Source organism: Lissotriton vulgaris, chromosome 9 (genome assembly GCF_964263255.1).
Source record: "Lissotriton vulgaris chromosome 9, aLisVul1.2, whole genome shotgun sequence".
Classification (NCBI taxonomy): domain Eukaryota; kingdom Metazoa; phylum Chordata; class Amphibia; order Caudata; family Salamandridae; genus Lissotriton; species Lissotriton vulgaris.
The window spans coordinates 348,693,025-348,715,779 of record NC_141697.1 but is presented as its reverse complement, the minus strand read 5'-3'; the positions used below and the strand labels follow the sequence as shown (position 1 = coordinate 348,715,779).

Below are 22,755 nucleotides of genomic sequence, written 5' to 3'. Positions count from 1 at the left end.
CCCCTCATACCAAAACTCCCAATACCAGTGACAAAAGGCCCCGAGAACCTGACCTTACCCAAACCTATCCCTAAGGCTGCCCACAAGCCCAATAAGAATAATATCGCCACTACTGCGCGCATAACCAACCAGTACCATGGTCGCCAGAACTTTCGGGGGGGCTATATTGATCTCCCTCCTGACGCCGGGCCCTATGTCGTTATACTGGCTGGTGTACCACCACTTGACCCGCATTCTATGGAGACCCAGTGGTCCCTAAAGAATAAGGTGATTCACTGGCTTAACGTCAATAGGCAGCTTCCTAATACTGTTAGGAGTAGGGTTCTAATGGTTAGGAGAGTGCCATGGGTGGGTCGTACCCATATATCCATCCCTGGAGACTGCATAGTGGTTTCATTCGCAGACCCCCACACAGCCCAACATATCACTATATGGGATTCACGTGATACTGACCAATCTATCGTCACCAGACCCCTCACTTTTTTCTATCCTCCAAAACAGACTGTTGAGCCATCTGGGGCTTGGTCAATAGCCCACAATCGCAGATGGAAAGGACATGGGGATGGCTGGCAACCCATTAATAACTGGTGGGAAGGAGCGCCCACTACGAACAGGTTTGAGTGTCTGGATCAGGTGGATTGACTGGGAATTAGTGTTGCTTCAATCCCTACCAATGCCCATAATCCCCCAATGGAGACTGTTTCGAGTGAAAAATTAATGCCTATACCCCAAGTTCCAAGTCACATTGGGATAGACTTAAACCCCCCTGAACAGCACGCTCTTACTGCACAGGTTACACGACAGGTAGAGCTTGCACACTCGCAAGATCTGAAAGGCACAACGGGGAATGAAGGGCATCATCCACAGGAAATTAGAAACCCAATGCACTCTCTCCTTTCCTGGAATGTAGCAGGCCTTGGTAGTAAGATCACCCACAAACCTTGGTTGGAGATTGTGCAGAAGTATGGCATCCTGTGTCTTCAAGAAACCTGGCTTATAGAGGAAGCCCACATGTTGGGCTACCGAACCTTTCATTCTCCTGCTGTCCCATCAGCCCAGGGTCGCAACAAGGGGGGCTTGTGCATATACATCTCGAATGTAGGGGATGTAAAAGTTTGCAATTTCCAATCCAATCAGTATTTCCAAATTATACTACTTAAATGGGGCACTTCGCAAAAGGTGATTCTTGTAAATTTTTATAATAACTTGCCAATTAGTGAACTGGAATCAAATTTGAACATTATGATCCATCATATCCACAAACTGAGAGATCAAGGTACGGGGGATCACATAATGTTGTGGGTGGGTGACTTCAATTGTACCATCTGTCCGTCTTCTGAGCTAGGTTTGTGCGGCCTGTCAGATCTTGGGGAGGACGGTCCTCTGCACTTCTCCCACACCAACATGGGGTCTCTTCTTAACAACGTTATATTCACCTTTGACCTCACTTTTATCAACCAGGCATGCTCCCCCCCGGTTCCCTTTGCCCCAACGTATAATGGAAGAGGTTGTAAATCCATAATTGATTTTGCCTTGATATCACCCACTCATCCTGACTTTATAACCTTCTGGGAAATTGGGGATGACCCTATGAGCGATCATTATCCCATCACCTTCGGGGTAAAACTTATGGAGGGCAAAGTAAAGGAACCTAGTAGGGTTTTATACCCATATGAGGTTACCCTAACTAAGACTAACGGGTATGTAATTAAATGGGAGAAAATGAACCCAACATCCTTCTTTCAAAACTTCCTATCCTCTTGCTCCACGGACATTCTTGCCTGCTTAGAGGAAGATATTGACCCAAAGAGCATCATGGCTGCATTTTCTAACATTCAGCGTCACATAAAAAATGCACTGACTAGGAACTGCAAGGACAATGGGAGGCATACTCGTGGGTGGTTTGACTCTAGATGCACATCTACACTGAAAAACTTAAAGAAAGCTTTGTCCGCTGACCCAAAAGATAGGGTTCAAATTCGTCAGGCGAGACAAGATTATAAGCTGGCAATCAAACAGCGGAGGGCGACACTGAAGAAGGAGGCCTGGGAAGCTCTGGAGGAAGCCGCCAGGAATAAGGACAGTAATGCCTTCTGGAAAGTCATAAGATCTGTTTATAATTTAAAAGATAGAGATAATTCTGTAGAAGTAGCCATAACGGGCGAGCTCTGGGTAGAACACTATGGTAATCTTTATTCTAACAATACCCAGGGTAATGCCCCGAACCCATGCAGGGTGACTTCACCTACAGATAGTATAATTCAGGATAACCAGCTAACTGTCTCTCCAGCACCCCCTTACCCGATTGAACTGGTATTTACCACCCTAGAAGTGGAAGATGCCCTTAGGGAAAGTCCGTTAGGCAAAGCCCCCGGCCCTGACCACACCCCAGTGGATGTCTATAAATCAGAACCGGATTTCTGGGTTCCTTTGTTAACCAATGTATTGAATATGGGAAATAAATGCGGTTTCATTACCACCTGGTCGGACGCGATTGTAGTCCCCATATTTAAAAAAGGGAACAGGGACGATCCTGCTTGTTACCGTCCAATATCGCTATTGGACGGACTCATGAAAGTTGCAGGAAGGATTGTCCTTAAGAGGATACAACACTGGGAAGAAGAGAAAAAGGTTATTTCGGAGTTCCAATATGGGTTCCGAAAGGGACTAGGGACACTGGAGCAATGTCTAAACTTGTCCCTATTAGTCTCTAAGTACACGCAGGCCAAAAAAGGGGACCTATTTGTTACCTTTGTCGACCTCAGCTCCGCATTCGATTGCGTGGACCACGCGCTGCTCTGGTCGACATTGGAAGACATCGGGGTGGACTCAACTATTCTCACATTTATTAAAGAACTATACAGAGATGCAGGGGCTAGAGTAAGATTTGGGACCCAGGGGCAATGTTCACAAAAATTTGCCATAAAGAGAGGGGTGAGGCAAGGCTGCATACTTGCGCCCTTGCTCTTCACATTTTACATAAATTCTATCGCTGAGAGTTTAATAACTCTGTCAAGCGATTACCCGGCTGTCAATGGTAGGCCTGTACCCATTCTTTTATATGCCGATGACGCGGCAATCATGTCTAGGACAAAAGTAGGCTTGCAGAGAGCAGTAAATGAATTTTCATCCTATATGGGTAAAAGAAACTTGAAGGTGAATATTTCTAAAACTTTCTCTATGTCCTGCTCCCAAAAGAACAACAGACCCCCATGCTCAATATATCTGGACCAGCAAAAGATTGCCATTACAAACACATTTTGCTACTTGGGCATTGTGTTTGATAGGTGGGGAAGGTGGAAACATGCAGTGTCAGCAAGGAAACTCGCCTTCAGCCGTGCCATAGGTGCTCTACGAACCTTTGCAGGCAAAATTGGGGGTAAACCCATTCGAGAAATGTTACAGATCTACCGGGCAAAGTGTATAGCCACGGCCACATATGGCGCAGGTCTTTGGGGTTTCGAGAATGTGTCCTCATTACAAACTTGCGAGAACATTTTCATTTGTTACTTACTAGGTGTGTCCAAAACCACGTCGACTTTCATGACTCACATTGAGACCGGCGTTAAATACCTTAGTGACATCATAAAAATATCACCCTGTTTGCTTTGGCATAAGATCTGGACTACAGAGGAGTGCAAATTGAATAGAAACCTCATTAAAGACTGCATGGCTTTGGATGGTGCAGCAAAAGTCAAGTGGCTGCGATATGTACAAACGATGTTTTCTAACATTGGATACTCTGAATTTTACGATGAACCAGAGACTCTACAAACCTTGACTAGGCCGGCCCTTAAAAAACTAATAATTACACACCTAGAAAGTGCAAGATGGGATATAGAGAAACTTAAAGGCACAATCCTGAGCTATCAGCAAATTACCCCTACTGAAGGCCTACAATTTTACCTCGGGATTGAAATAGCACCCTACCCTCGCATGCTCTTGACTAGGCTGCGCCTAGGGATTTTCTTCCGCATGGTCACTTTGCCGAAACAGAATGACTGGGCCTCATTGAAATTAATATGTCCATGCGATGACCATTCAACACAAAGTAACATTCATATCATGTTCTTCTGTAATCTGTATACCAGCCCGAGGAAACTATTCCTTCTACCCTTACTTAAACGCTGGGGGATAAGAACATGTAAACCTGCATATTCGAAATTATTGCTTTTAGAAGATGTGGATGTTATCTTTGCTGTTTCTCGCTTTTTAATGTCAGTGATGAAATTTAGAAACTCAATGAGTTAAGTAACACATGTCAATATTGACTGATCAGTGTAACACGAGGCCCTTCATCCAAATGACTGCTGTAGATTTTAAATTTTGGAGAAATGTTTTATCTATTTTTGTAACTTTGTTCATGTGAAAACTGTTCTTAATTTTCTGTATAAATTGTACTTGCACGCTTTTATGATTTTTTGATAAATCGAATAAAGCTTATTTGATTTGATTTGATTTTACTGTTGGAGTGCATTCAGTGGAGAAGTGTGGCTCAGTGGTTAGAGGCGGCAGACCCGCAGCTGGGATCGACCGTGGACAAGGGTTCGATTCCCCGCCTCAGCGGGTCTCGGGCTCAAAATTCCACGGCCTCGACAATTCTCGCTCCGGTGCCTACTCGACTCACGGGGTCTCACTCTGCAACTCTGGGCAATAGCTTGCTTAATCTCCACGACGGCCCCTCGCTGCGGGATGCCTGGCTTTCACCCTGTGGACACCCTGCCGGGGCCTCTCACAGGGGAATACCAGGACGGGTTCCCTAGGCAAGCGCCAGGATGCCCTTTGGGTGACAGGTTGTGCTATATAAGTATACCTACATTTACATTCACTGTAGAAATTAGGAATTCATAGAAGCGTGTTCTTTAATGTCTTAATTATATTGTTACAAATTGTAGTTCTTGTTCACATTTATACTTGAGTATTTTGAGTTATACTGCTTTTACTGGAATTGCATTTATTATGTACCCATGTTCTCATTTATTAATGTTTTACCTTTATTCTGTCGTTGTATGTGTACATATAGTCATGCATTCAAAGCGTGCATTGACCTTAAATTCCTTTCCGCTAAAGTTGTGTTCTTACTAGAAAGCTGTTCTGGCAGGATTGGAGCTTTACTTTTTCTCCTTTGTCTCTCTGATTTTTTCCCAGATAGGGTTGTTCTGAAGCTGGGTCCATCCTTCCTCCCAAAGAGCCCAACCACTTGTTGGTGCTCTGAGGATATTGTCCCTCCTGTGTTCTTCCTCTGAGGAGCAGTCCAACCTCCATACTCTGGATGCCCAAAGGCCCTTTCAATTTATTTACTCCCCCTTTTTGAAAGGGAGATGTTCTTTTATTGACTTTTGACCTTTAAGGAAGAAGACTACACCCATCTTCTACTGCCCTCTATAGATGGGTTAACTTTGCCATTTCTAGATCTTATGAGCTTGCAGGTTGGGAGTTGCCTGCTGGGGTCCAGGGTAGATCCACAAGCAGTATAGCAACATCATGAGCTGATTTCAAGGGTGTCTCTCACAAAGGATTCTGCTGCGTAGCAACATGGTCCACCACGCACACTTTTATGTTGCATTTTAGGCTGCAGTTTGGTGGCTCATCCTCTTCAAAATTTGGTTCACACGTTTTGTCTGCAGTGCGTGTAGTCTAAATGCTATAGTTTTCTGTATGTTTGTCATAATAAACTTTCAGGCACATGCATCAAAGCTTTTTGCGATCGCATACGGTGCGATTTGCAAAAATTGTCCGTTTGCGATAGCAAAATTAGCTTTTGCGATGCATGAAATAACCTGCACATTTTTTGCGATTTCTTAAATTGCGATTGTATTTAAGGAATCGCTATTTGGGATTCCTTAAATACAATGCAATAAAGTAAAAAGGATAGTGATTTCGCTATTAGGGGGTGCAAATTACCATGAAGTTGAACTTCATGGTAATTTGCAAAAACTTGAAAAAAGGCACTTTTTTGCATTTTTTAAAGTTTCATGTTGCGCACACACATGCTCTTAGGGCATGTGTGTGTGCAGCATATGTGCACAGATCAATTTCAGGGGTGCAACAGGGTGTCCTTTTGACACCCTTGCATCCTGAAATTGCATGCGCAATTTGCTATGACCTATTGGTACTCCCGAATTGAGCATGCAATTTCCAATTCATTCATATGGGCCTGTAGGCCCATAGGAATGAATGGGAAGCCATTCCTTATTTGCGACTCGCAATTTGCGACTCGCAAATAAGGAATGTGTAGGAATTGCTATTTTTATAGCGATTTCAACATGCACAGGCTTTTGCGGGTTTAGCATCATATTTTGGTAAGCTTCCTTCTTTCTCCTAGTGATTCAAATCTAATTCTACTACTTGGGTATTTATTCATAGAGTAAGGACTATATGAGGAAGACAGATAAAGAGGTAATGACCCGGTTACTCACCAGTAATCTTCATAACTCCAAGTCTAGGTCTTCCCCGTGGCAGTCCTGAATCTCCTCTATTCCTGGTTACCTGTACCATTTCATTTGGATTCTGTGTATATATTGTTTTGCTTGGTGATTTACAGTAAGTAACCTGGTTAAGTTCCTCTTTAGCGGCAGTCTGGGAATCTGGGCGCCATATTGGGTGTATTTTTTGACTGGGCTATGTAAACAATGTCTGTGAGGACAGAAGTCAACACATGCAGTAATTACTGTGACAAAGAAGACCTAAACTCACAGTAATGAAGATTACCGGTAAGTGGTTGGTATCCGCCTGTAGCACAACACCTATTCGTGGAGGTGGTTTGACTTGATTTAGCTTTATAATCATGTCTTCTTCATAAACTAAGCTAATGCAAATTCATGACAGTAAGTGTAGCTAAAAGAAACTCTTAGAATCCTTGCAAGTGACATACATGTTTTTTAAGTTTGTACAATATATATTTTTTATTTGTAATCAGCACTCCCCTACTTTTGGTTAAGTGTGTGATATACAAATACTACACACATGCTTATATTATTATTATTAGTAGTAGTAGTAGTAAACAGGTTCTCACAGAAACATGCCTATACTTACATGAAGCCAGAGCAACGCTTGCTCTTGCACTGAGGAGGGATAGCCGGTGAAGCGACAGCTAATAAAGCTAAACATCTCTTCCATGGTGAACGGAAGAGGGCACAGCTCAATATCAAACATTTTGCTATAAAGAACAGAAATAACAGATCAGAAACAAATGATTTACTAAACAATGTCAAGCAAACACTATACAATATGTCAACCGATGCAGAAGTCAAGTGACGTCAATAACATGTGAACTATTAAAAATAGTCTGCACCGGATTGCTAGATTTTATATAAATATAACATTTCCTGAAAACAAATCTTGCTCTGTTTACCCAGACCACATCTCGTTTGTGATGTGGTTCCTGGCCACTATGCTGTGATTCAGTACCATGAGGTAGCTGGATCAGGTGGCCCATTTGCATCCCCACTGCCAAACTCTGAGTTTGACGCTTGTAGAACAAGCAAAGTGTTCCCAAAGCATACGGACTATGCTGCAGGAGTACCTAATTTGAGGCGGTGGGAACCGGCGCTTAATCGTCAACTCCGACCCAAATAACAGCCTTCCACATGGTGGCACTGCTTGTCTAATTTAGAGATAAGTACAACAAAAGTTGTTTATTAATTCAAACTGCATTAGAAAAGACTAATACCTGCTGCCCCAAGCCTTGGTATAGCTGTGGGGGGCTGACAGGGCAATGGGTCGTGCAATCTGCAGTGGCCTCCTGAGTAGAGCCCTGGAACGTAAGTTTAAAAAAGATTTTTTTATTACAAAATAAACACTGGCTGGCAGGCCCACCTTGACAGAATGGTGCATTAGCTGACAATTTATTTCCCAAAGACAATTTCTGAAAGCAGACTGTTGTTACTGAAAAAATGTAAATCGATTCACTAGGAGTTTTCTCCCACTGGTGGGGGATATTAACAGTATTTTCTGCCCAGGGCGGTCATCATGGCCCCTGGCAGTGAAAAACTCAGTGGACATGGACTGATTAACTGGCATAACAAATTATGCCTTCCGGCGCCATGTTTCAAGTGGTTATGTGATGCCTGAGTACCACACAGGGTGTGTCCGATTTCAGAACTGTGGCTCCACTAACAGAGATGGGGAAATAGAGTTGGGCAGCTAGGACATTAGGCATTTATTGACGGATTCCCCGTTACCGTCCAGCCCTCAAAGAGCCCATAAGACTTCAATCAGTAGTCTGCGAATGTTATAAAATGAGGCTGCATGTATTTTACTAAATCTGAATGGAAATCCATCCGGCTCAAGCCTCTTTGCGTCGGGTGCCAGCCCAGGAATGCAGGAAGCGCTTGGCTATATACCTAGTGTACATGGTATGGTATGGTATGGTATGGTACGGTACGGTACGGTATGGTATGGCCCATTGTTACAAAAAAGCCATCCTTACTGGGTGTACCCATAAATTATCAATAGAACACAGACCTTTCAATATGAAGAACCATTGCAAGATGTTAATATAAATATATTTTCACGTTTACTATTCAAAAAAAGCTATCCCTATACAAAACAGTGAACAATTTAAGTGAAAGACACAATTTTACAATTCATCTAAGAGCCTGATTCATACTTTGGCAGAGAGGGCACATTGGCTAGGCAGTACTCTAGCCGCCAAAGCAAAGTATTGTCGACATCTTTTAGAGTCAGACGGAACTCAGTATGCACATGGCGGAGACTACTCCATCTCCATTGCCTATATACACCTCCGGAGGTCTGGCGAAGTAAGGGCTTTGGAGGTTTGGCTATGTGTCCGCCGGCCAGATTTAGAGTGGGCAAACACATGACCAGTTTTCACTGTCTGTCACTGTCAGATAAAACCTGGCGGTAAGAGGCAGTGAAAAATGCAAAATAACCTCCAGGCCGTGGGGAAAAATCCAAGGGGATAATTTATTTTTATAATTTTACTATCAGAATCAAAATCCCACTTTGGGATTTTGTTTTTGAGCAAAAAAAAAAGTTGAAAGTTTGGTAGACTGCTCCATCATGCTGACGTAGCAATTACTGTAAATGCAAGAGATGTCCGCAGGGCCAGCGGACATCTCTACACTTGGCAGGCGGAGTACACTCCCCATGGTGACAGCAATTTGTCTGCCAAAGTCAAAATTGGTCCCTGTGTTCACTAACAACAAGAGAGAACAAAGAAACGCAATGGGTACTTGACTGATATAACACGCATAAAGATCTGCCCCAGGAGAGTTTGAAAAACATTAAAACGTCTCCCGAGCTTCATCAATTGCCGATCCTGTAAGATTTAGGATGGAAATTTGCACTTCTGGCGGCCCCCCCCCCCAAAACACAATAAAAATTCTGATGAATCACATTGAAACAGTATGCATTTTTTATTCAGATACCATATTTTATGGGACACTTCTCAGTCCGGCAGCTGGCTATTTGAGGAAGCCGCTGTGGCCTGTCATTTTTCCTGTCTTGATTTTGTCTGTCCTGCCTCCCCTTCATATTTCTTTTTTCACCAACAGACGACTCTGCCCACGATGTGCCCTTAGTGAACCACAATTTTTTGCACCTTTCCCCATTTGTCTGTGTTGGTCCTGTGAGTGGTCAGAAAGTGCGTGTCAGGGAGGAACGAAGAAAGGGGCAGTTGATACATTTGGAATTAGGCAAGTGCCCGGCTTGCCGAGGACATGGCCGGTTGCACGCACTCAAAATGCCTGTCTGGCGAGTTGCCATGGCGCCGGCTCACCGCCCTCAAAAGAAGGAAGGGGCAGATTTACAAAAACTGGCGCATCCCTGCATATCAGCAGAGATGCGCTAGTTATTGTGCGTTACGGCTGCGCCACCATAGTTGCGCCGCATTTACAATGCAGCGCACCATGGGGTAAAAAGGGACAGATGCGTGACTCTGCCGTAAAGGCGGTGCATTGCGGGAGTTGCGTCGCAAGCGCGACGCAGCTCCAGCAAGGCTCGGGGTGCCCTATCCTTGAAATGCTGTGTCAATCCTTACGCCTGCTTCAAGCAGATGCAGGGTTTTGACGCAGCATGGCCTTAAAAGTGACTGAGTGAAATCTTGTAGATTTCACTCAGCCGCTTTTAGGAGGTGTTCCTGCGCCGGAACTCCCTTCCCTGCGCCGAAACACCTACATGTGGTGCAGGGCTTTACAACATGACGCATTTCCCAGATGCATCACGTTGTAAATACCCCGCAGCATGGCGCTGGCTTTGCGCCGCCGCTGCATCACAAAAGTGACGCAACGGCGGCGTAAAAGAGGCACAAGGGGCTTGTAAATCTGCCCCAAGTGTGCCCGAGTCAGTATAATAGTAGTTGGTAATAGCTGCATTTATAATAAAAAACTATTGCGGCGTCAGCGATCTAATCGAGTTGTCTGCCCCTGTACTGACTAGAACTGTGCACTGCAGTCACTGTCTGCTCGATTTTGTCAGCTACTACGTTCGCGCACAACTCATTTTAGGTTGTGGTTTGTTTGCTAGTTACAGCAACTAAGCGAGTCGCCTTATGCAGCAGGGATCTCATCAGCTGGGCCAGAAACCTGCTGCACCAGGCTCGTTTAGCTTAAGTACGTGTGTTTGAACACATGATTCAGACAATCTTGTTGAGCAAAAGGGTGTAATTTTTGATATTTATGTTTCCCTCATCTTCATTGCGTGATTTTGCTGGCCAGAAAGTGTCACTTATTGTTGTAGAAATATCACTCACAATTACACTAAAATTACAAAAATGTCACTCACATGAATATGAAAACCTTGGCAGCTATGTGTGATGGCAACAGAAAATTACATTCTGCTTGTATTATATGTGTGTTTGTTTTTAATGTGTATATTTAATGTGTAAAGACCAGAAAAACTTAAGGAATCTAAACCATAAACTCTGTTCTTAATAATATTTAAAAAATGTATATCCAAATTACACTACATAGTGGGGCTGATAATTGCAAAAACTACCATTACAAATATGCACATTATCAATGTTTCTTGGCTTCACTGCCAGTGTACCACGGTCGGCATATTAATGCACACCTTGAGGGTTTTAAAAACACATAAATTAAAAGCACTGAAATTAAAATGAAAGTGGCTCTCACCATCTTGGCAATACAGTAAGTATCACATTAACATTAGTATATGCTATTAGCATTGGAAATGCAATATATATATGTTGTTAAAAAACAATCACATTAATAAAAGACAGTACCAATTACAATGCCAATTGCTCACACTAGTGTACATGCAATGCAATAAGTTTCACATTTACAATTTTTTAGCTATTGCCATTCAAACTTACAATGCATTTTATTTATATTTCACAGAAAAAATGCAAAGCAAAAAACAATGACATTTACAATGTCAATAGCTCAAAATAAAGTCACTGTGAGACCTATTGCATTGTAAATGTTTGTTAACGTGTTGCCGGAGTGAGGCCTATAGGCTTACACACTTTTTAAAGTTCCACTGCTGTGAGCTTAGCTCAACCCTTGGACTACATGGTTTGGATGAGAAGTGCTGTGCAGCGGAGGAGTGTTGACTCTGTGCTGGACACATGTGTGCCTGGAAAGGGTACCGTAAGGGATAGAGCAGTGCTGTGCAGTGCATGCATAGTGAGTGTGTACACTGGGTGTATGTATACCAGAGAGGAATACATTACTTGAGAGATGTAGTGCTATGCAGTATGTGAGCAGTGACAGCATGTGCATATGAGAAGTATAATATATGAAGTGCGCGCATGGTGAATGTGTATGCTAGCAGTGGATGCGTTTGCATGTAGCCCACCACGGCACAATACAGAACGGTATGGGTGGGACTCACCGGAGAAGAGAGAAAGAAACTCTCCCTGTACACGTCAAAGGGTGGTTTTTGATTCAGTGATAGATCCCAAGGAAAGGGCCTGGACACATCTCAGAAAGGCGTGTAGCTGATAAGGGGAATCATAAAGAGTAGGGCTGAGTGCCCGGGATTAACCTTTTGATGCACATACCACTGTGGTTGACATCCAGGCGTGAACTCTAGTCACTACCAGGGCCTGTGTTGTGTGACTATCACCTTTGGAGCCTCTCCTGCTGTGACAAACAGCCTTTCAAGAGGAAGAGTGTACACCTCAAAAGAAGCAGAACCCCAACAAATAACTTCAAAGACCCAGGGCCAGATGTACTAAGCTTTTAATCCTTAGCAAACAGCCTCATTCTCCGAATCGGGGTGTTTGTGAATGCAAAATAGGCATGTTTTCATGTACAAAAGTCCAATTGGCAATTCGGTAACCTGTTACCAAATTGTAATTTGGCCTTGCGATTTGGTATTAGGAATGGGCATGTTTAGGGTGTCCCTTCTTAATGCCATATCGCAGAGGTATGTGTGAATGTTTTGCAAACGAATTGCGATCACAAAACATTTGCATTTTAACGCATACTTCAAGTAGGTCATAACCCATTTTCCAATGGGGTGGGAACCCAGAGGGACACCTTCCCGTTTGCGAAAGTTTGTAAAAACATTTTTAAAGAGCAGGCTGTGGCCCGACTGCACAGACCACTGACTACTCTCAGAAAATTTACATTTTTCCTTTTGAAACGCTTCCTGTTTTCCTTTAAGGAAGATTGGCTGCATTTAAAAAAAAAAATCTTCATTGAAAATCAATAACAGACTTGGTGGTTTGCTGACCCCAGCAGGCCGCCATACCTGTGATTTTTGTGATTCCCAATGGGTTTCAAACCAAGACCTACCTCATTAATATTCATGAGGTAGGTCTATTTGCGATCCACTGGGAATCACAAAATGTGTTTAACACAGATTTGCGCATTGCTGTTTGCGATTACCAAATAGTGAATTGCTAAAACTTTCTATTCAGTAATTGCAAACACTACCTTTAAACATCTGGGTTCCAGTCCTAAATCACATTGTGTGTGTATAAATGACTATAAGAAGGAGAGGTTGAGACCCCAAAAATGTTTCATCTGTCAACCAGCCAGATGGGCTGTGTGAGGAGGCAAAGCTCTGTAAGACTTCTGCTTGTGACCGGTACTGGGTTCAAGGGCCTGTTAGTCTCCCTGATAGGCGAGGGAACATCACCCAGGGAAACCAAGACCGCCTGCTCTGGAGCCTGGATCACTAGCGCCTGCCTGCTTGCCAACACCAGTCCACTCTGTTAGGAAGAGTGAAGCATTGGCGGAGCTTGTCACGAGGACTCCCAATGCGAGGTTTGAGGAGATGGCTGCTGCTCCGAATGGGTTGTTGCCCATGTGCAGAATGAGGTTGCTGACACCCATATACCAGGAGGGGGCTGCCATGAAGATAGCTGTGAGCTGTATGCCATGAAGGGAGAGTAAACCCATTACATCGTTGTTACAACCCCCTGTGCCTGGAGTGGCCGCCGTGGCATAGACTACTGTGCAATAAAGACCAGCGCCTTATTTGTAGGTACCGCAGCAACCCTGTAGGCAAGGAGGGCTGTCATTACTGAGTGATCTGTGAAGTTCAGGTCGCTGCCTGGAGAAATGAAAGCTGTAACCCAGAGGTCGAAACAAGCATAGAGGATTGCCCTCAACCTGTCCCATTGCCGGAGAGGGACACCGTGAGTGCATCACCATACCACTGGGACCAGACTTGGAGCACGAGGACCAACCTCATTGCATTTGAATGTGTGGAGTTAGAAAAAAATACTTATTTTTAGTATAAATATTTGACTGAACAATGATTTTTTTCCATTTCTGTGCACTCTGAGTTATGAGTCGTGTTCGCTAACCTGTATTTACACTTCCCCCGAGGGAACCTCTGACTGCTCTCTAGCATTAAGGGTCAAGAGCAGAAGAGGTACTTGGCCCAGTTGCGCAGAATCCACAGTAGGTGAGGCCCTGGGACATAAAAAGTAAAAGGCCTCAACCCCACAGGTGGCCCCAGTAACCCCTGCGTGCCCGCAGCAAGCTGAAAGTCGTTCTGACAGTTCCAATATATATTTCATTAATAATCCACATATACGCAATTAAGATTTATGTGAACAACGTCATCAACTTGTATCCTTATCTATGTCAAACCATTTCCCATCATGCTCCACTTTCAATGCAAATATTTTACCTTAGTGTAGATGGTGATCTCCACCTCATCTACACTGAGTAGGCACAAACATCACTGTTTGCACAGTGCATGCTTTTCTTGTGTAGTATTAACCTGTACAATACTTTTGTGATCATATTGTTCATTTCAGTCTGCAAGGATATACCTTGGTATTTTGATTTCCATCCCTTATGACAATAAAAATGAGAGTTAATTGGTGACTATGACAGAAATAGAATAGTTATATGCAAGTAGAATATATAGGAAAAAGGTTATCAGTGTTATTAGACAGCAACTTATTTCATATATTTAGTAGATTCTTAATGCGGATATGTTGAAGGAATGTGAAAAACATTTGGTAAATTTAAAGATTTAAAACTATATTGTTCTGCACCAGTCAGTCTTAAAGCTAACATAAGGTGGGGCGCAATTAATGCTTATAGGTATTTTTTATATTTCTGGGGAGTGGAGTTTGTCAGGGATAGCAGTCAGAAAAATGATTGTGGATTATTGACTCAGGGACTTTGTTATGTACGTCAAGGGATATATCTTTGTTTCCTTTGGTTGCTATAGACCACTACGAACCCCAGCTGCCCGCCGGATGATTGTGCTGTCTGTCTAAGTGAGCTAAGTAAGAATGAGTAAGAGTGTGTGATGTCAGTTCCAGCTGTTACTACAGAAATGTATATTAGCTGGATGCATGTGTGAACATCATGCTCCAATAATGGCTCCCGTATGGAACCCATCTATAGCCGTGTTTAGCCTAACGTATTTTGGTTTTTTTCGTTTGAACATCTGGGGAATTGGGGGCCTACACAGTTTCAAACTGCATCTTTTCTTTCTTAAAATGTAAAATCTTTTACAATAAAACAACATAGGAGAGCTATTTGTGAATAAAGACTAATGGATGCCTGGGTGGCATAAGTTACCCTAAGGTCAAATTCAAAAAGTAAACCTGTAGAGAAGTTGAAGCCATCTACAATTAGAATAAAAAATGTATCTGCTATTTGCTGGAAGACGATTTGATCTGAATGTCTGGACCCGGAAGCTATCCCATGGCCTGGGGAAGCTAACCTCCTGCTAAACCAATAAGAACAAAGGATGTCCACGTCCTGACAATGGGGACATTTAAGCTGTGGAATCTCCATCCTCCTTTGATAGAATATGGAAGATCCAGAAGACAAAGACAGATTTATCTGCAAAGTAGAAAACCAGTGACAACTGGACAGGTGGTGGTGGACCTAACTGGAAGTTTGTACAACTCGAACCTGGGGTCTGGTGTCCAAGAAGCCTTCCCTGACATTTTTGGAACTTTAGGAGGACCAGGAAAGAAGTTACAGAACTTTTTATGGAAGACTCAACTTAAAAAATTTCCATCACTGGAAGACTGGTCCAATAAGTAAAGAGTCTATGAAAAACAGACTATGCACATGACTATATGCCCTCTGGCCTCCATCTATTGTTGGCTAGCCCTAAATGGTATCTAACATTCTACAATAAACTTGAGTGGAGTGAACCAACAGCTTTTATTTAAGCTTGCTTTATCACAGGATGGCATGGTGGATGCCTAGGTTCCAATCAACTGCACTCCATTGACTTGCAAAGAATGTTGGTTCCTATTGTTTCTTATGGATTGTTTCTATTCTATTAACTTGTGAGCTTTAGATCAAATGAGAATATGTTATGTTATGTGATTTGTAAAGCGCATGGCTGCCCCAGCAACGGTGCATCCCATTGCTGATTCCAAAATGACTAACAGAGAGAAGAGAAGAGGTGTCAGGACAAAGGTTGGGGCCTTATCTTGGAAAGAGACAGGTCTTTATTGCATTCCGGAAGGCCCCATGCTTTTGGATGCTTCCGATTGTACCAGGGAGGGCATTCCAGAGTGCAGGGGCAAGGGCATGGAATGATCGGCCTCCGACCCAGCTCTTTTGACAGGAGGGACACGTGCTAAGTGTTGGTCTGAGGAGGGCAGAAAGCGATTAGGAATGTAAAGGGTAAGAAGATTGGCTACAATGGTGGGAGCTTGGACATGCAAAATTCTGTAGGAGATGCACAGTACCTTGAAGTGGATTTTCTTCTCCACAGGAAGCCAGTAGAGCTTTTGTAGAAGGTTGGAAACTGTGCAGGATTTAGAAAGTTTAAAGAGCATCCGAACTGCAGGGTTTTGTGCCCTCTGTAGGTGGTGGGTCCCTGCTTTGTTGGCACCCAAGTACAGAGAATTGCAATAATCCAGTCTTGAAAGTACGGCAGACTGGATGATGGCCTGGTGAGTATGGGCATCGAAGAACCCAAGCCTAGGCTTAAGTCCACGTAGCAGCCCAAAGCAGAGCAAAGTCGACCCAGACACCTAGATTTTTTAGGGAAACATCATTTACTACGAAGGCATTACCACGCATAACGTTTACTACGGTACACTTACCACGCAAACGTCTTTTCAACGCGTGTGCCTTCCACGACCGTCTTTACCACGCAAGTGGTATTCCTTCCAGTCGTCCTGCCTGTACGTTCTGCGTGGGCTGGGGGGGCTAAGGGAGCTGGGGGGACTGGGGGGCTCTCCCCCCCCAAAAAAAAAACAACGAGCGGGTTACTTAAATAAAAAAACGCTCTTCAGTGCCTCTGAAGTTCAAGTAAAGAGCCTCCCCCAAAGACGTGCCGTGTACATCAAAATAGAAGTCCTTTTTTAATTTTGAAAGACGTGTTTTGACGTTTGTTTCTGTGGTGCATGGAAGTAAGGGCTGCTGGTGAAAGGCGTGCAGGTGTCAGGTAAGAATATAATCTTTAATAAAAAAATATATATATTTAAGCGCACAACATTAAATTAAAAGAATTTATAAATCTAAGGTAATTTGTAGTTTTTGATTGTTTAAAAAATCGAACAATTGGGTTGTTATGCAGTTAGGAAAATTTTATTTAGCCTATCAGTATCGTTATGTAGATTTCAATGACATATGTGCCTAAGGAACGTTAGATGTTTCGTAACGTTTTTTTTTTTTGGCAATGTTAAATCCTGCGTTCTAAAAAGCTGCGTAGTAAAGCCACTTGCGAAGTAAAATTCGCGTGGTAATGCCGTGCGTGGTACTTGTTAGCGTTGTATAATCATATAACCGATTTTTTACTGTCTTCTTGGGCGAAGGGGGAGCTCCTAGCGCAGCAGGCCACCAGCACTCGCTCTATATTTGGGTGTTTCTACACAAGAGAAGAATCTCTGATTTGTTTGTGTTCAATTGTAGGCAGTTGGTCGCCTTCCAATCTGCTATGGCTACCAGATCATCTTGGAATTTGGCCATGTTGTGGTCAGACTCATTCGACAGGGAGATCACAAGCCGAGTGTCGTCAGCAAAGGTGACCAAAGAGAGGTCGAACAAACTAGCCCTAGTTTTTAGCCAGGGATGGCCAGAGGCACAGGGCCTAGGGGCTAGCCAGCCTCCAACACGAAATGTAAACACACAAGGGGCTGCCCCTAGTTGGGATTACTACAGGACTTTTAGAGATGCACGTGATTTGGGGGCATCTCACAAAAAGTGAAGGACTGGCCTCACACACCACCTGGTGTCATGCTTCATTATAGGACGTCCTCGCCCTCTAAAAACTTGGTTTGATAGAGGGCGGGCATACACCTGATGACAGGGATGCACTTCTAAACTAAGTGGGGGCCCGTGAGTAGTGAAAGTGATTTAAAAACCATTACAGTTGTCGTAAAGACTTACTTTTAATTAATTGGGCAACTGTATGGTATTAAAAGAAGTGAGCGGTGATTTGGGAACTGATTATCCCTTCACCGTCTTGGATGTGATCAACATGATTCTGCTAAGGGTACCATTTTTTAGCGTGTACCTGTGTGTTTTTACCATATATCGTGGACCTGATTTACCAACACCGGGCTATGATATTTTGTTTCTTTTTCCAGAATGTCAAAGTAGGGCCTTCCCCACTCAACCTCCCACTTAGAAAGTAGGATAGTCAACTTGGGTAAGCAAAAAGAGACAATTTCTCTCCTTCACAATTGTTAACACGTATGAATGACAAGTGTTTTGCACTTAGAAACCACCACACCGCTTTAAAGTGTGGTGATGAATGCTATTTCGCGTTACAGCAAACAGAAATCAGCCCCTCTGATACCTATCTCCTGTAGGCACCACGGAAGAATCTGATGTGACACAGTGTCAAATGTGGCACTCAGGTCAAGGAGGATCAAAACCGAGGTGTTGCCTTCGTCCAGGGAACTCCGTAGATGTTCGGTGACTGCCAATAAGGTAGATTTGGTGCTATGAAGGGATCTGAAGCAATTCTGCAAGGGGTCCAGAAATTCATTGGCTTCTATGAATATGGTTAGAATAGAATGGATGTAGGACTCAGTGATTTTTGCTACAAAAGGAAGGAGTGAGATGGGGTGGAAATTCTCTGGCTTGGGGTCATCTAAGGTCAGTTTTTTAAGCAGAGGGATCACCTTGGCGTGCTTCCATGCAACGGGTACTTCTACAGAGGATAAGGACAAGATTATAAGTTGGCGGAAGACAGGCAACAGCTGGGGTAGAAATTTCTGGAACTGATCCTGTTTGAGAGGGTCCGCTCGGGATCCCGATTTAACTTTATTACAGAGGGTTGTCATAACTTCCTGGCATAGTTAAGGAAAGCAGGGTAGTGAGGGTCCGACAGAGCTAGAGGGGCCCTTTAGGGCCTGCATTGTCTGTAGTGGCGGGAATATTTGTTTGTAGATGTCCTAGACCTTCTTAACAAAGAAGGAGGAAAGCGCCTCACACGGATAGTTTGAGGTAATGGTGGATTCATTGGCCTGTGCCAGGGTTTTAAGGTCTTTTAGCAAGGTGAAGATGCTTTTAGGCGGGTTGCTGCTATTATTTTCTGCAAAGTAGTCAGCACTCGATTTATGTACGGATTTGTGGTAGTCCTTAATGGCAGAGCGGTGTTGTGTCTAGAGGGTAGGGTCATAGTGCCGTCTCCACGCAAGCTCTAAAGCCTTGCAGTTTTTTCTCGACCGGGTCAGCGTCTCATTGAACCACGGACTGGATTGAGTTCTACAGCAATGGGTGTATTTGGCGGGGATGCATTTATCAAAGGAGTGCGTAAGCAACTCAAACTAAAGTCTGTTTGCAACTTCAATATTCCCAGTTAGTTGAGGCATCTGGTTGAGGAGGAGGTCTCGAAAATAATTGACATCTAGCTTGTGCCAGGGGCGTTTTAGGAAGGGATTCGAGTGGGCACCCGACAAAGGGCCTTCACCCTGTTGTGTCATGGAAATAAGGAAGTGGTCAGACCCGGTCATGGGAAGAGGCGGACATACTTTTAGAGCAGGTATGTTGGTGAAGGCGGGATCTAAGAGATGTCCTGCAGACTGTGTACTACAAGGGATGCATTGTGTTATTAACATGCAGCGAGATCTGCCAAACAATTGCCGATCGCATTGTCTTGGCCGACCTCTAGGTTAGGTTATTATCTCCCACTATACTGAAGTTAGCAGACATGGTTGCCAGTATGCCTACCAAATTTTTAAGTGCTTCCCTAAAAAATTTTGATGGACCCGGGGGGCTATAAATGAGCAGTCCTGATAGTGTAAAGTTGCAATTTAGGGTAATTGGAAGAGTGCACTTTCACAGTCAGCAATAGTCTCTATTGTAAGATTACATGAGTAGCTGGTTTTAAAGATATCTTCTCTATACCACAATTTTGGACATCCACCAAGGTGTGGATGGAGGCGCACTTACTTTTATTATGTATGAATACATTTTAGAGGAGCCCAACAGGATCTTCCCTCTGCACTTGCAGAAGGAAGGGATTCCTGTCTCCTGTCTTGTTCCGTAGGGAGTCTGATATCACCAAATAGAGGTATTAGCTTTGAGAAGATACATTAACCTACCTAAGAATTAACAAATGTGAATAAATAAATGTGAGTGAGTCTTGAATGTTAAGTGATAACAGCAAAGGCAAAGAGAGTTTGCATCAGATCCTTATTGGCACAGTGTTAAGGGACCATCAAAGTTGAAAACACAAATCAAACTGGGGACAAGTTTGCAAGCAAAGGCATACAATTGTGAAAGATAATTTTGTGTGCTACTTGGATATGGGCCACAGTAACAGACCAAAGGGTTTTGTCCTGAAGGAGTGCACGAGAAAACGCTATAACTACATTGTAAGTAATTGAGTAATACCCGACACCCCAGGATGCTTCTTTTTCTCTCCCAACCAAAATCTACTCAACCTTTTCAGAGACGTGTTATGGTCCAGCAGGTTGAGACCCTTTTCTTTGTAACATACCTAGACAAAGGTACAAATAGGGGTTACATGCCCTTCCAAGCTACAGGCAATATCACCGAACTCCCAGGAATAGACAGAGAACTCACCTCTCAAATCAAATAGTAACTAGAAGCAGCTCATTCACAGTACAGAGACACACCAGTCCCTTTACTCACTATGCATTGATCATCACATGGTTGGTAAACTACTTGCAGCGTGGAGGGCATCCATGTTGGTCATCATAGGATGAGTTACTTTGCCACGCTTCATGACAGCATGCCTAGGTCCTTGGTCCAGTGTTAGATGTTTACACACAGCCAGAAAAAGACTGATTGGGGGTTCTCACAGAGGACTACAACACTGTGGCTTTGTGAGGCTTAACTTCCGCATATCCATAACTGAGCTTAACTCGCCAAACCGTAGCTTAGCTGCACTCAGTACCCACAACTATGTCAATATGTTCAGAGCCAATTGAAGGTCTTTCCTCGAGCCTCCCTCCGCCTCAAAAGAGTAGAGTGTGGTTACATTTTATTCGATAAGGAGATTGAGAGAATGGCTTTCTCTGTGAAAAATTCAAGATTGTTCCACAATGTCGATTTAAAGCACTCAGATTGTTGAAGGGTACATGAGAATAAAGAAACAATTGTTACACTGAAAGCATGTTTGTCTTTGTTAATATTTTGCAGTATGGTTTCTATCCCAGGATAGCTTTAATTCTATGTTCTCGTGCCGTTTGTAGAGATTTACTTTTTCTACAATTCGACATAGATTAAAAAAAAAAGAAAAGTTAAAATTAAAACTAAAATGTTCAGGTCAGAAATCTGAGGGACATATAGAGGTGAAATATTCAGTAGTTTCGAAACTACACTCATAACGAGTAGACAGGCGTAGGGATGCATAAATGATATCCTATAGTAGGCTAAACTGAGCATCTCAAGCTGAGCAAGGATTGATTAGTAGGGAGTCCGACCTAAAGTAGTGTATCACCTGGGATATAGGAAGAAACAAGCCAAGTAGGACTAGAGTGTCCGGTTAATTGATGGTGCTGCAGAGTTGAGTTTGTGGTAACTTTAAGCCTTTGGAGCTGTCATAGGCTGCCAGGTTAACCTAATTTGCATGGACTGTACATGATCTTTGATAAAGATATTAATTGTCAGGGAATGGTGGTAATATGGCCACAGGGGATTTCATGAAAATGATAGTATGAGGAATGTGGACCACAAAGATCCCTTCCATATAGTAAAATCAGTTGTGTAAAAATTCTAATTAGTGTTTGTTGTCTGTTTTCCAGAATGTTGGAAGTATCGGCAATGAAGGTTTTAAAGTAGTCTTCTTGGACTTTGTCTTTGAATCTATTTCTTGAATTCTTGGAGCAGTTGGTGAGCAATGCACCTTCATACAAGTTGGCCCAGCGGTTTCTGCATCACAGCAAAGGTGAGTTGCTAAAACAAACGAGTGGCTGCCTTTTTTTTCAACTATTTACATTCACTCCTTAATTCTTTCCTCCCTCTGAACACCTTTTCCAACCTGCCTCGGGTCAACATTTCTCCACTCTGCTTGCTGTGTAGTACTGGATTGCTGTCTCTCAGCACTCTTAAGGACGTGGGGAAACCCAATGAACCCTTGTAGGCTTGGGCAATGGCTGGTTTATGAAGAGGGTGACTACAAGGGATTTTGTTTCTTGGCTTGTTCAAAATGATTTCAGTATGTTTAAATTGTAGGCTCATTAAATAATTAAGCCCAATGTATCCACAGGATTACTTAAACATTAGTGAACAGTTTTTTTAATGAATATATTCAATATAGTAAAAAAGGAGCAAGAAGAGAAGAAGCACACAGCCAAGAAAGGTTATGTTTAAAGTAAATTGTATTAGAGTAAATCACAAACAACAAATCATGGGGACAAAAAATAGAAGAAAACTTTGAATAAAAGTTATGCTAAGCAGTGTATTTTCAAATTAACTAATCAGTTCATAACAATTCATCAGCTCCTGAAAAATTGGATGAAGAAAACCAAAATCAAAGATGTTTAAAGGTGTCCTTCAGTGCGTGAAAGCTGAGGAGTTGATGACTTTGGTCGATGTTTCGGTCTTGTCTGTTGACATCTATAAGACCATCATCAGGACTAGTATTTCATCAAGTAAAACCCTTCAGTACACTTAGTGTATGGGGTTGATCTTCAGACTGGATTTAGTTTGAACAGAAGAATCTGCTGTAGCTCTTATCAACAATTAGCGCTGATTAAGCAATGTCGTAATACTGGTATCTTTTGTTGGAGAGGGAAATCAACGTATTTATATTTGTATTATTTTGTTGCATTTATGCCACACATAAATCCAAAGCCTCCAAACCTTTGTGTGGTCAAGATCAGTCCTAAACGAGTCATACAGAGTTATTTTCTAACTACCAAACACCATGAAGTGTTTTAAACAGCCCTTTGCGCAGGTTATA

At 43.0% G+C, this 22,755-nt stretch overlaps 1 protein-coding gene across 1 annotated transcript in view; it reads right to left on the bottom strand.

The window, feature by feature from the left end:
* UNC79 (unc-79 subunit of NALCN channel complex) overlaps window positions 1–22,755 on the bottom strand; it is a 644,685-nt gene that overhangs the window by 395,463 nt on the left and 226,467 nt on the right. The window contains exon 16 of the mRNA XM_086937713.1: window positions 7,036–7,159. Within this exon, the coding sequence (XP_086793839.1) occupies window positions 7,036–7,159 (124 nt within the window). The remainder of the gene's footprint in view (window positions 1–7,035; window positions 7,160–22,755) is intronic.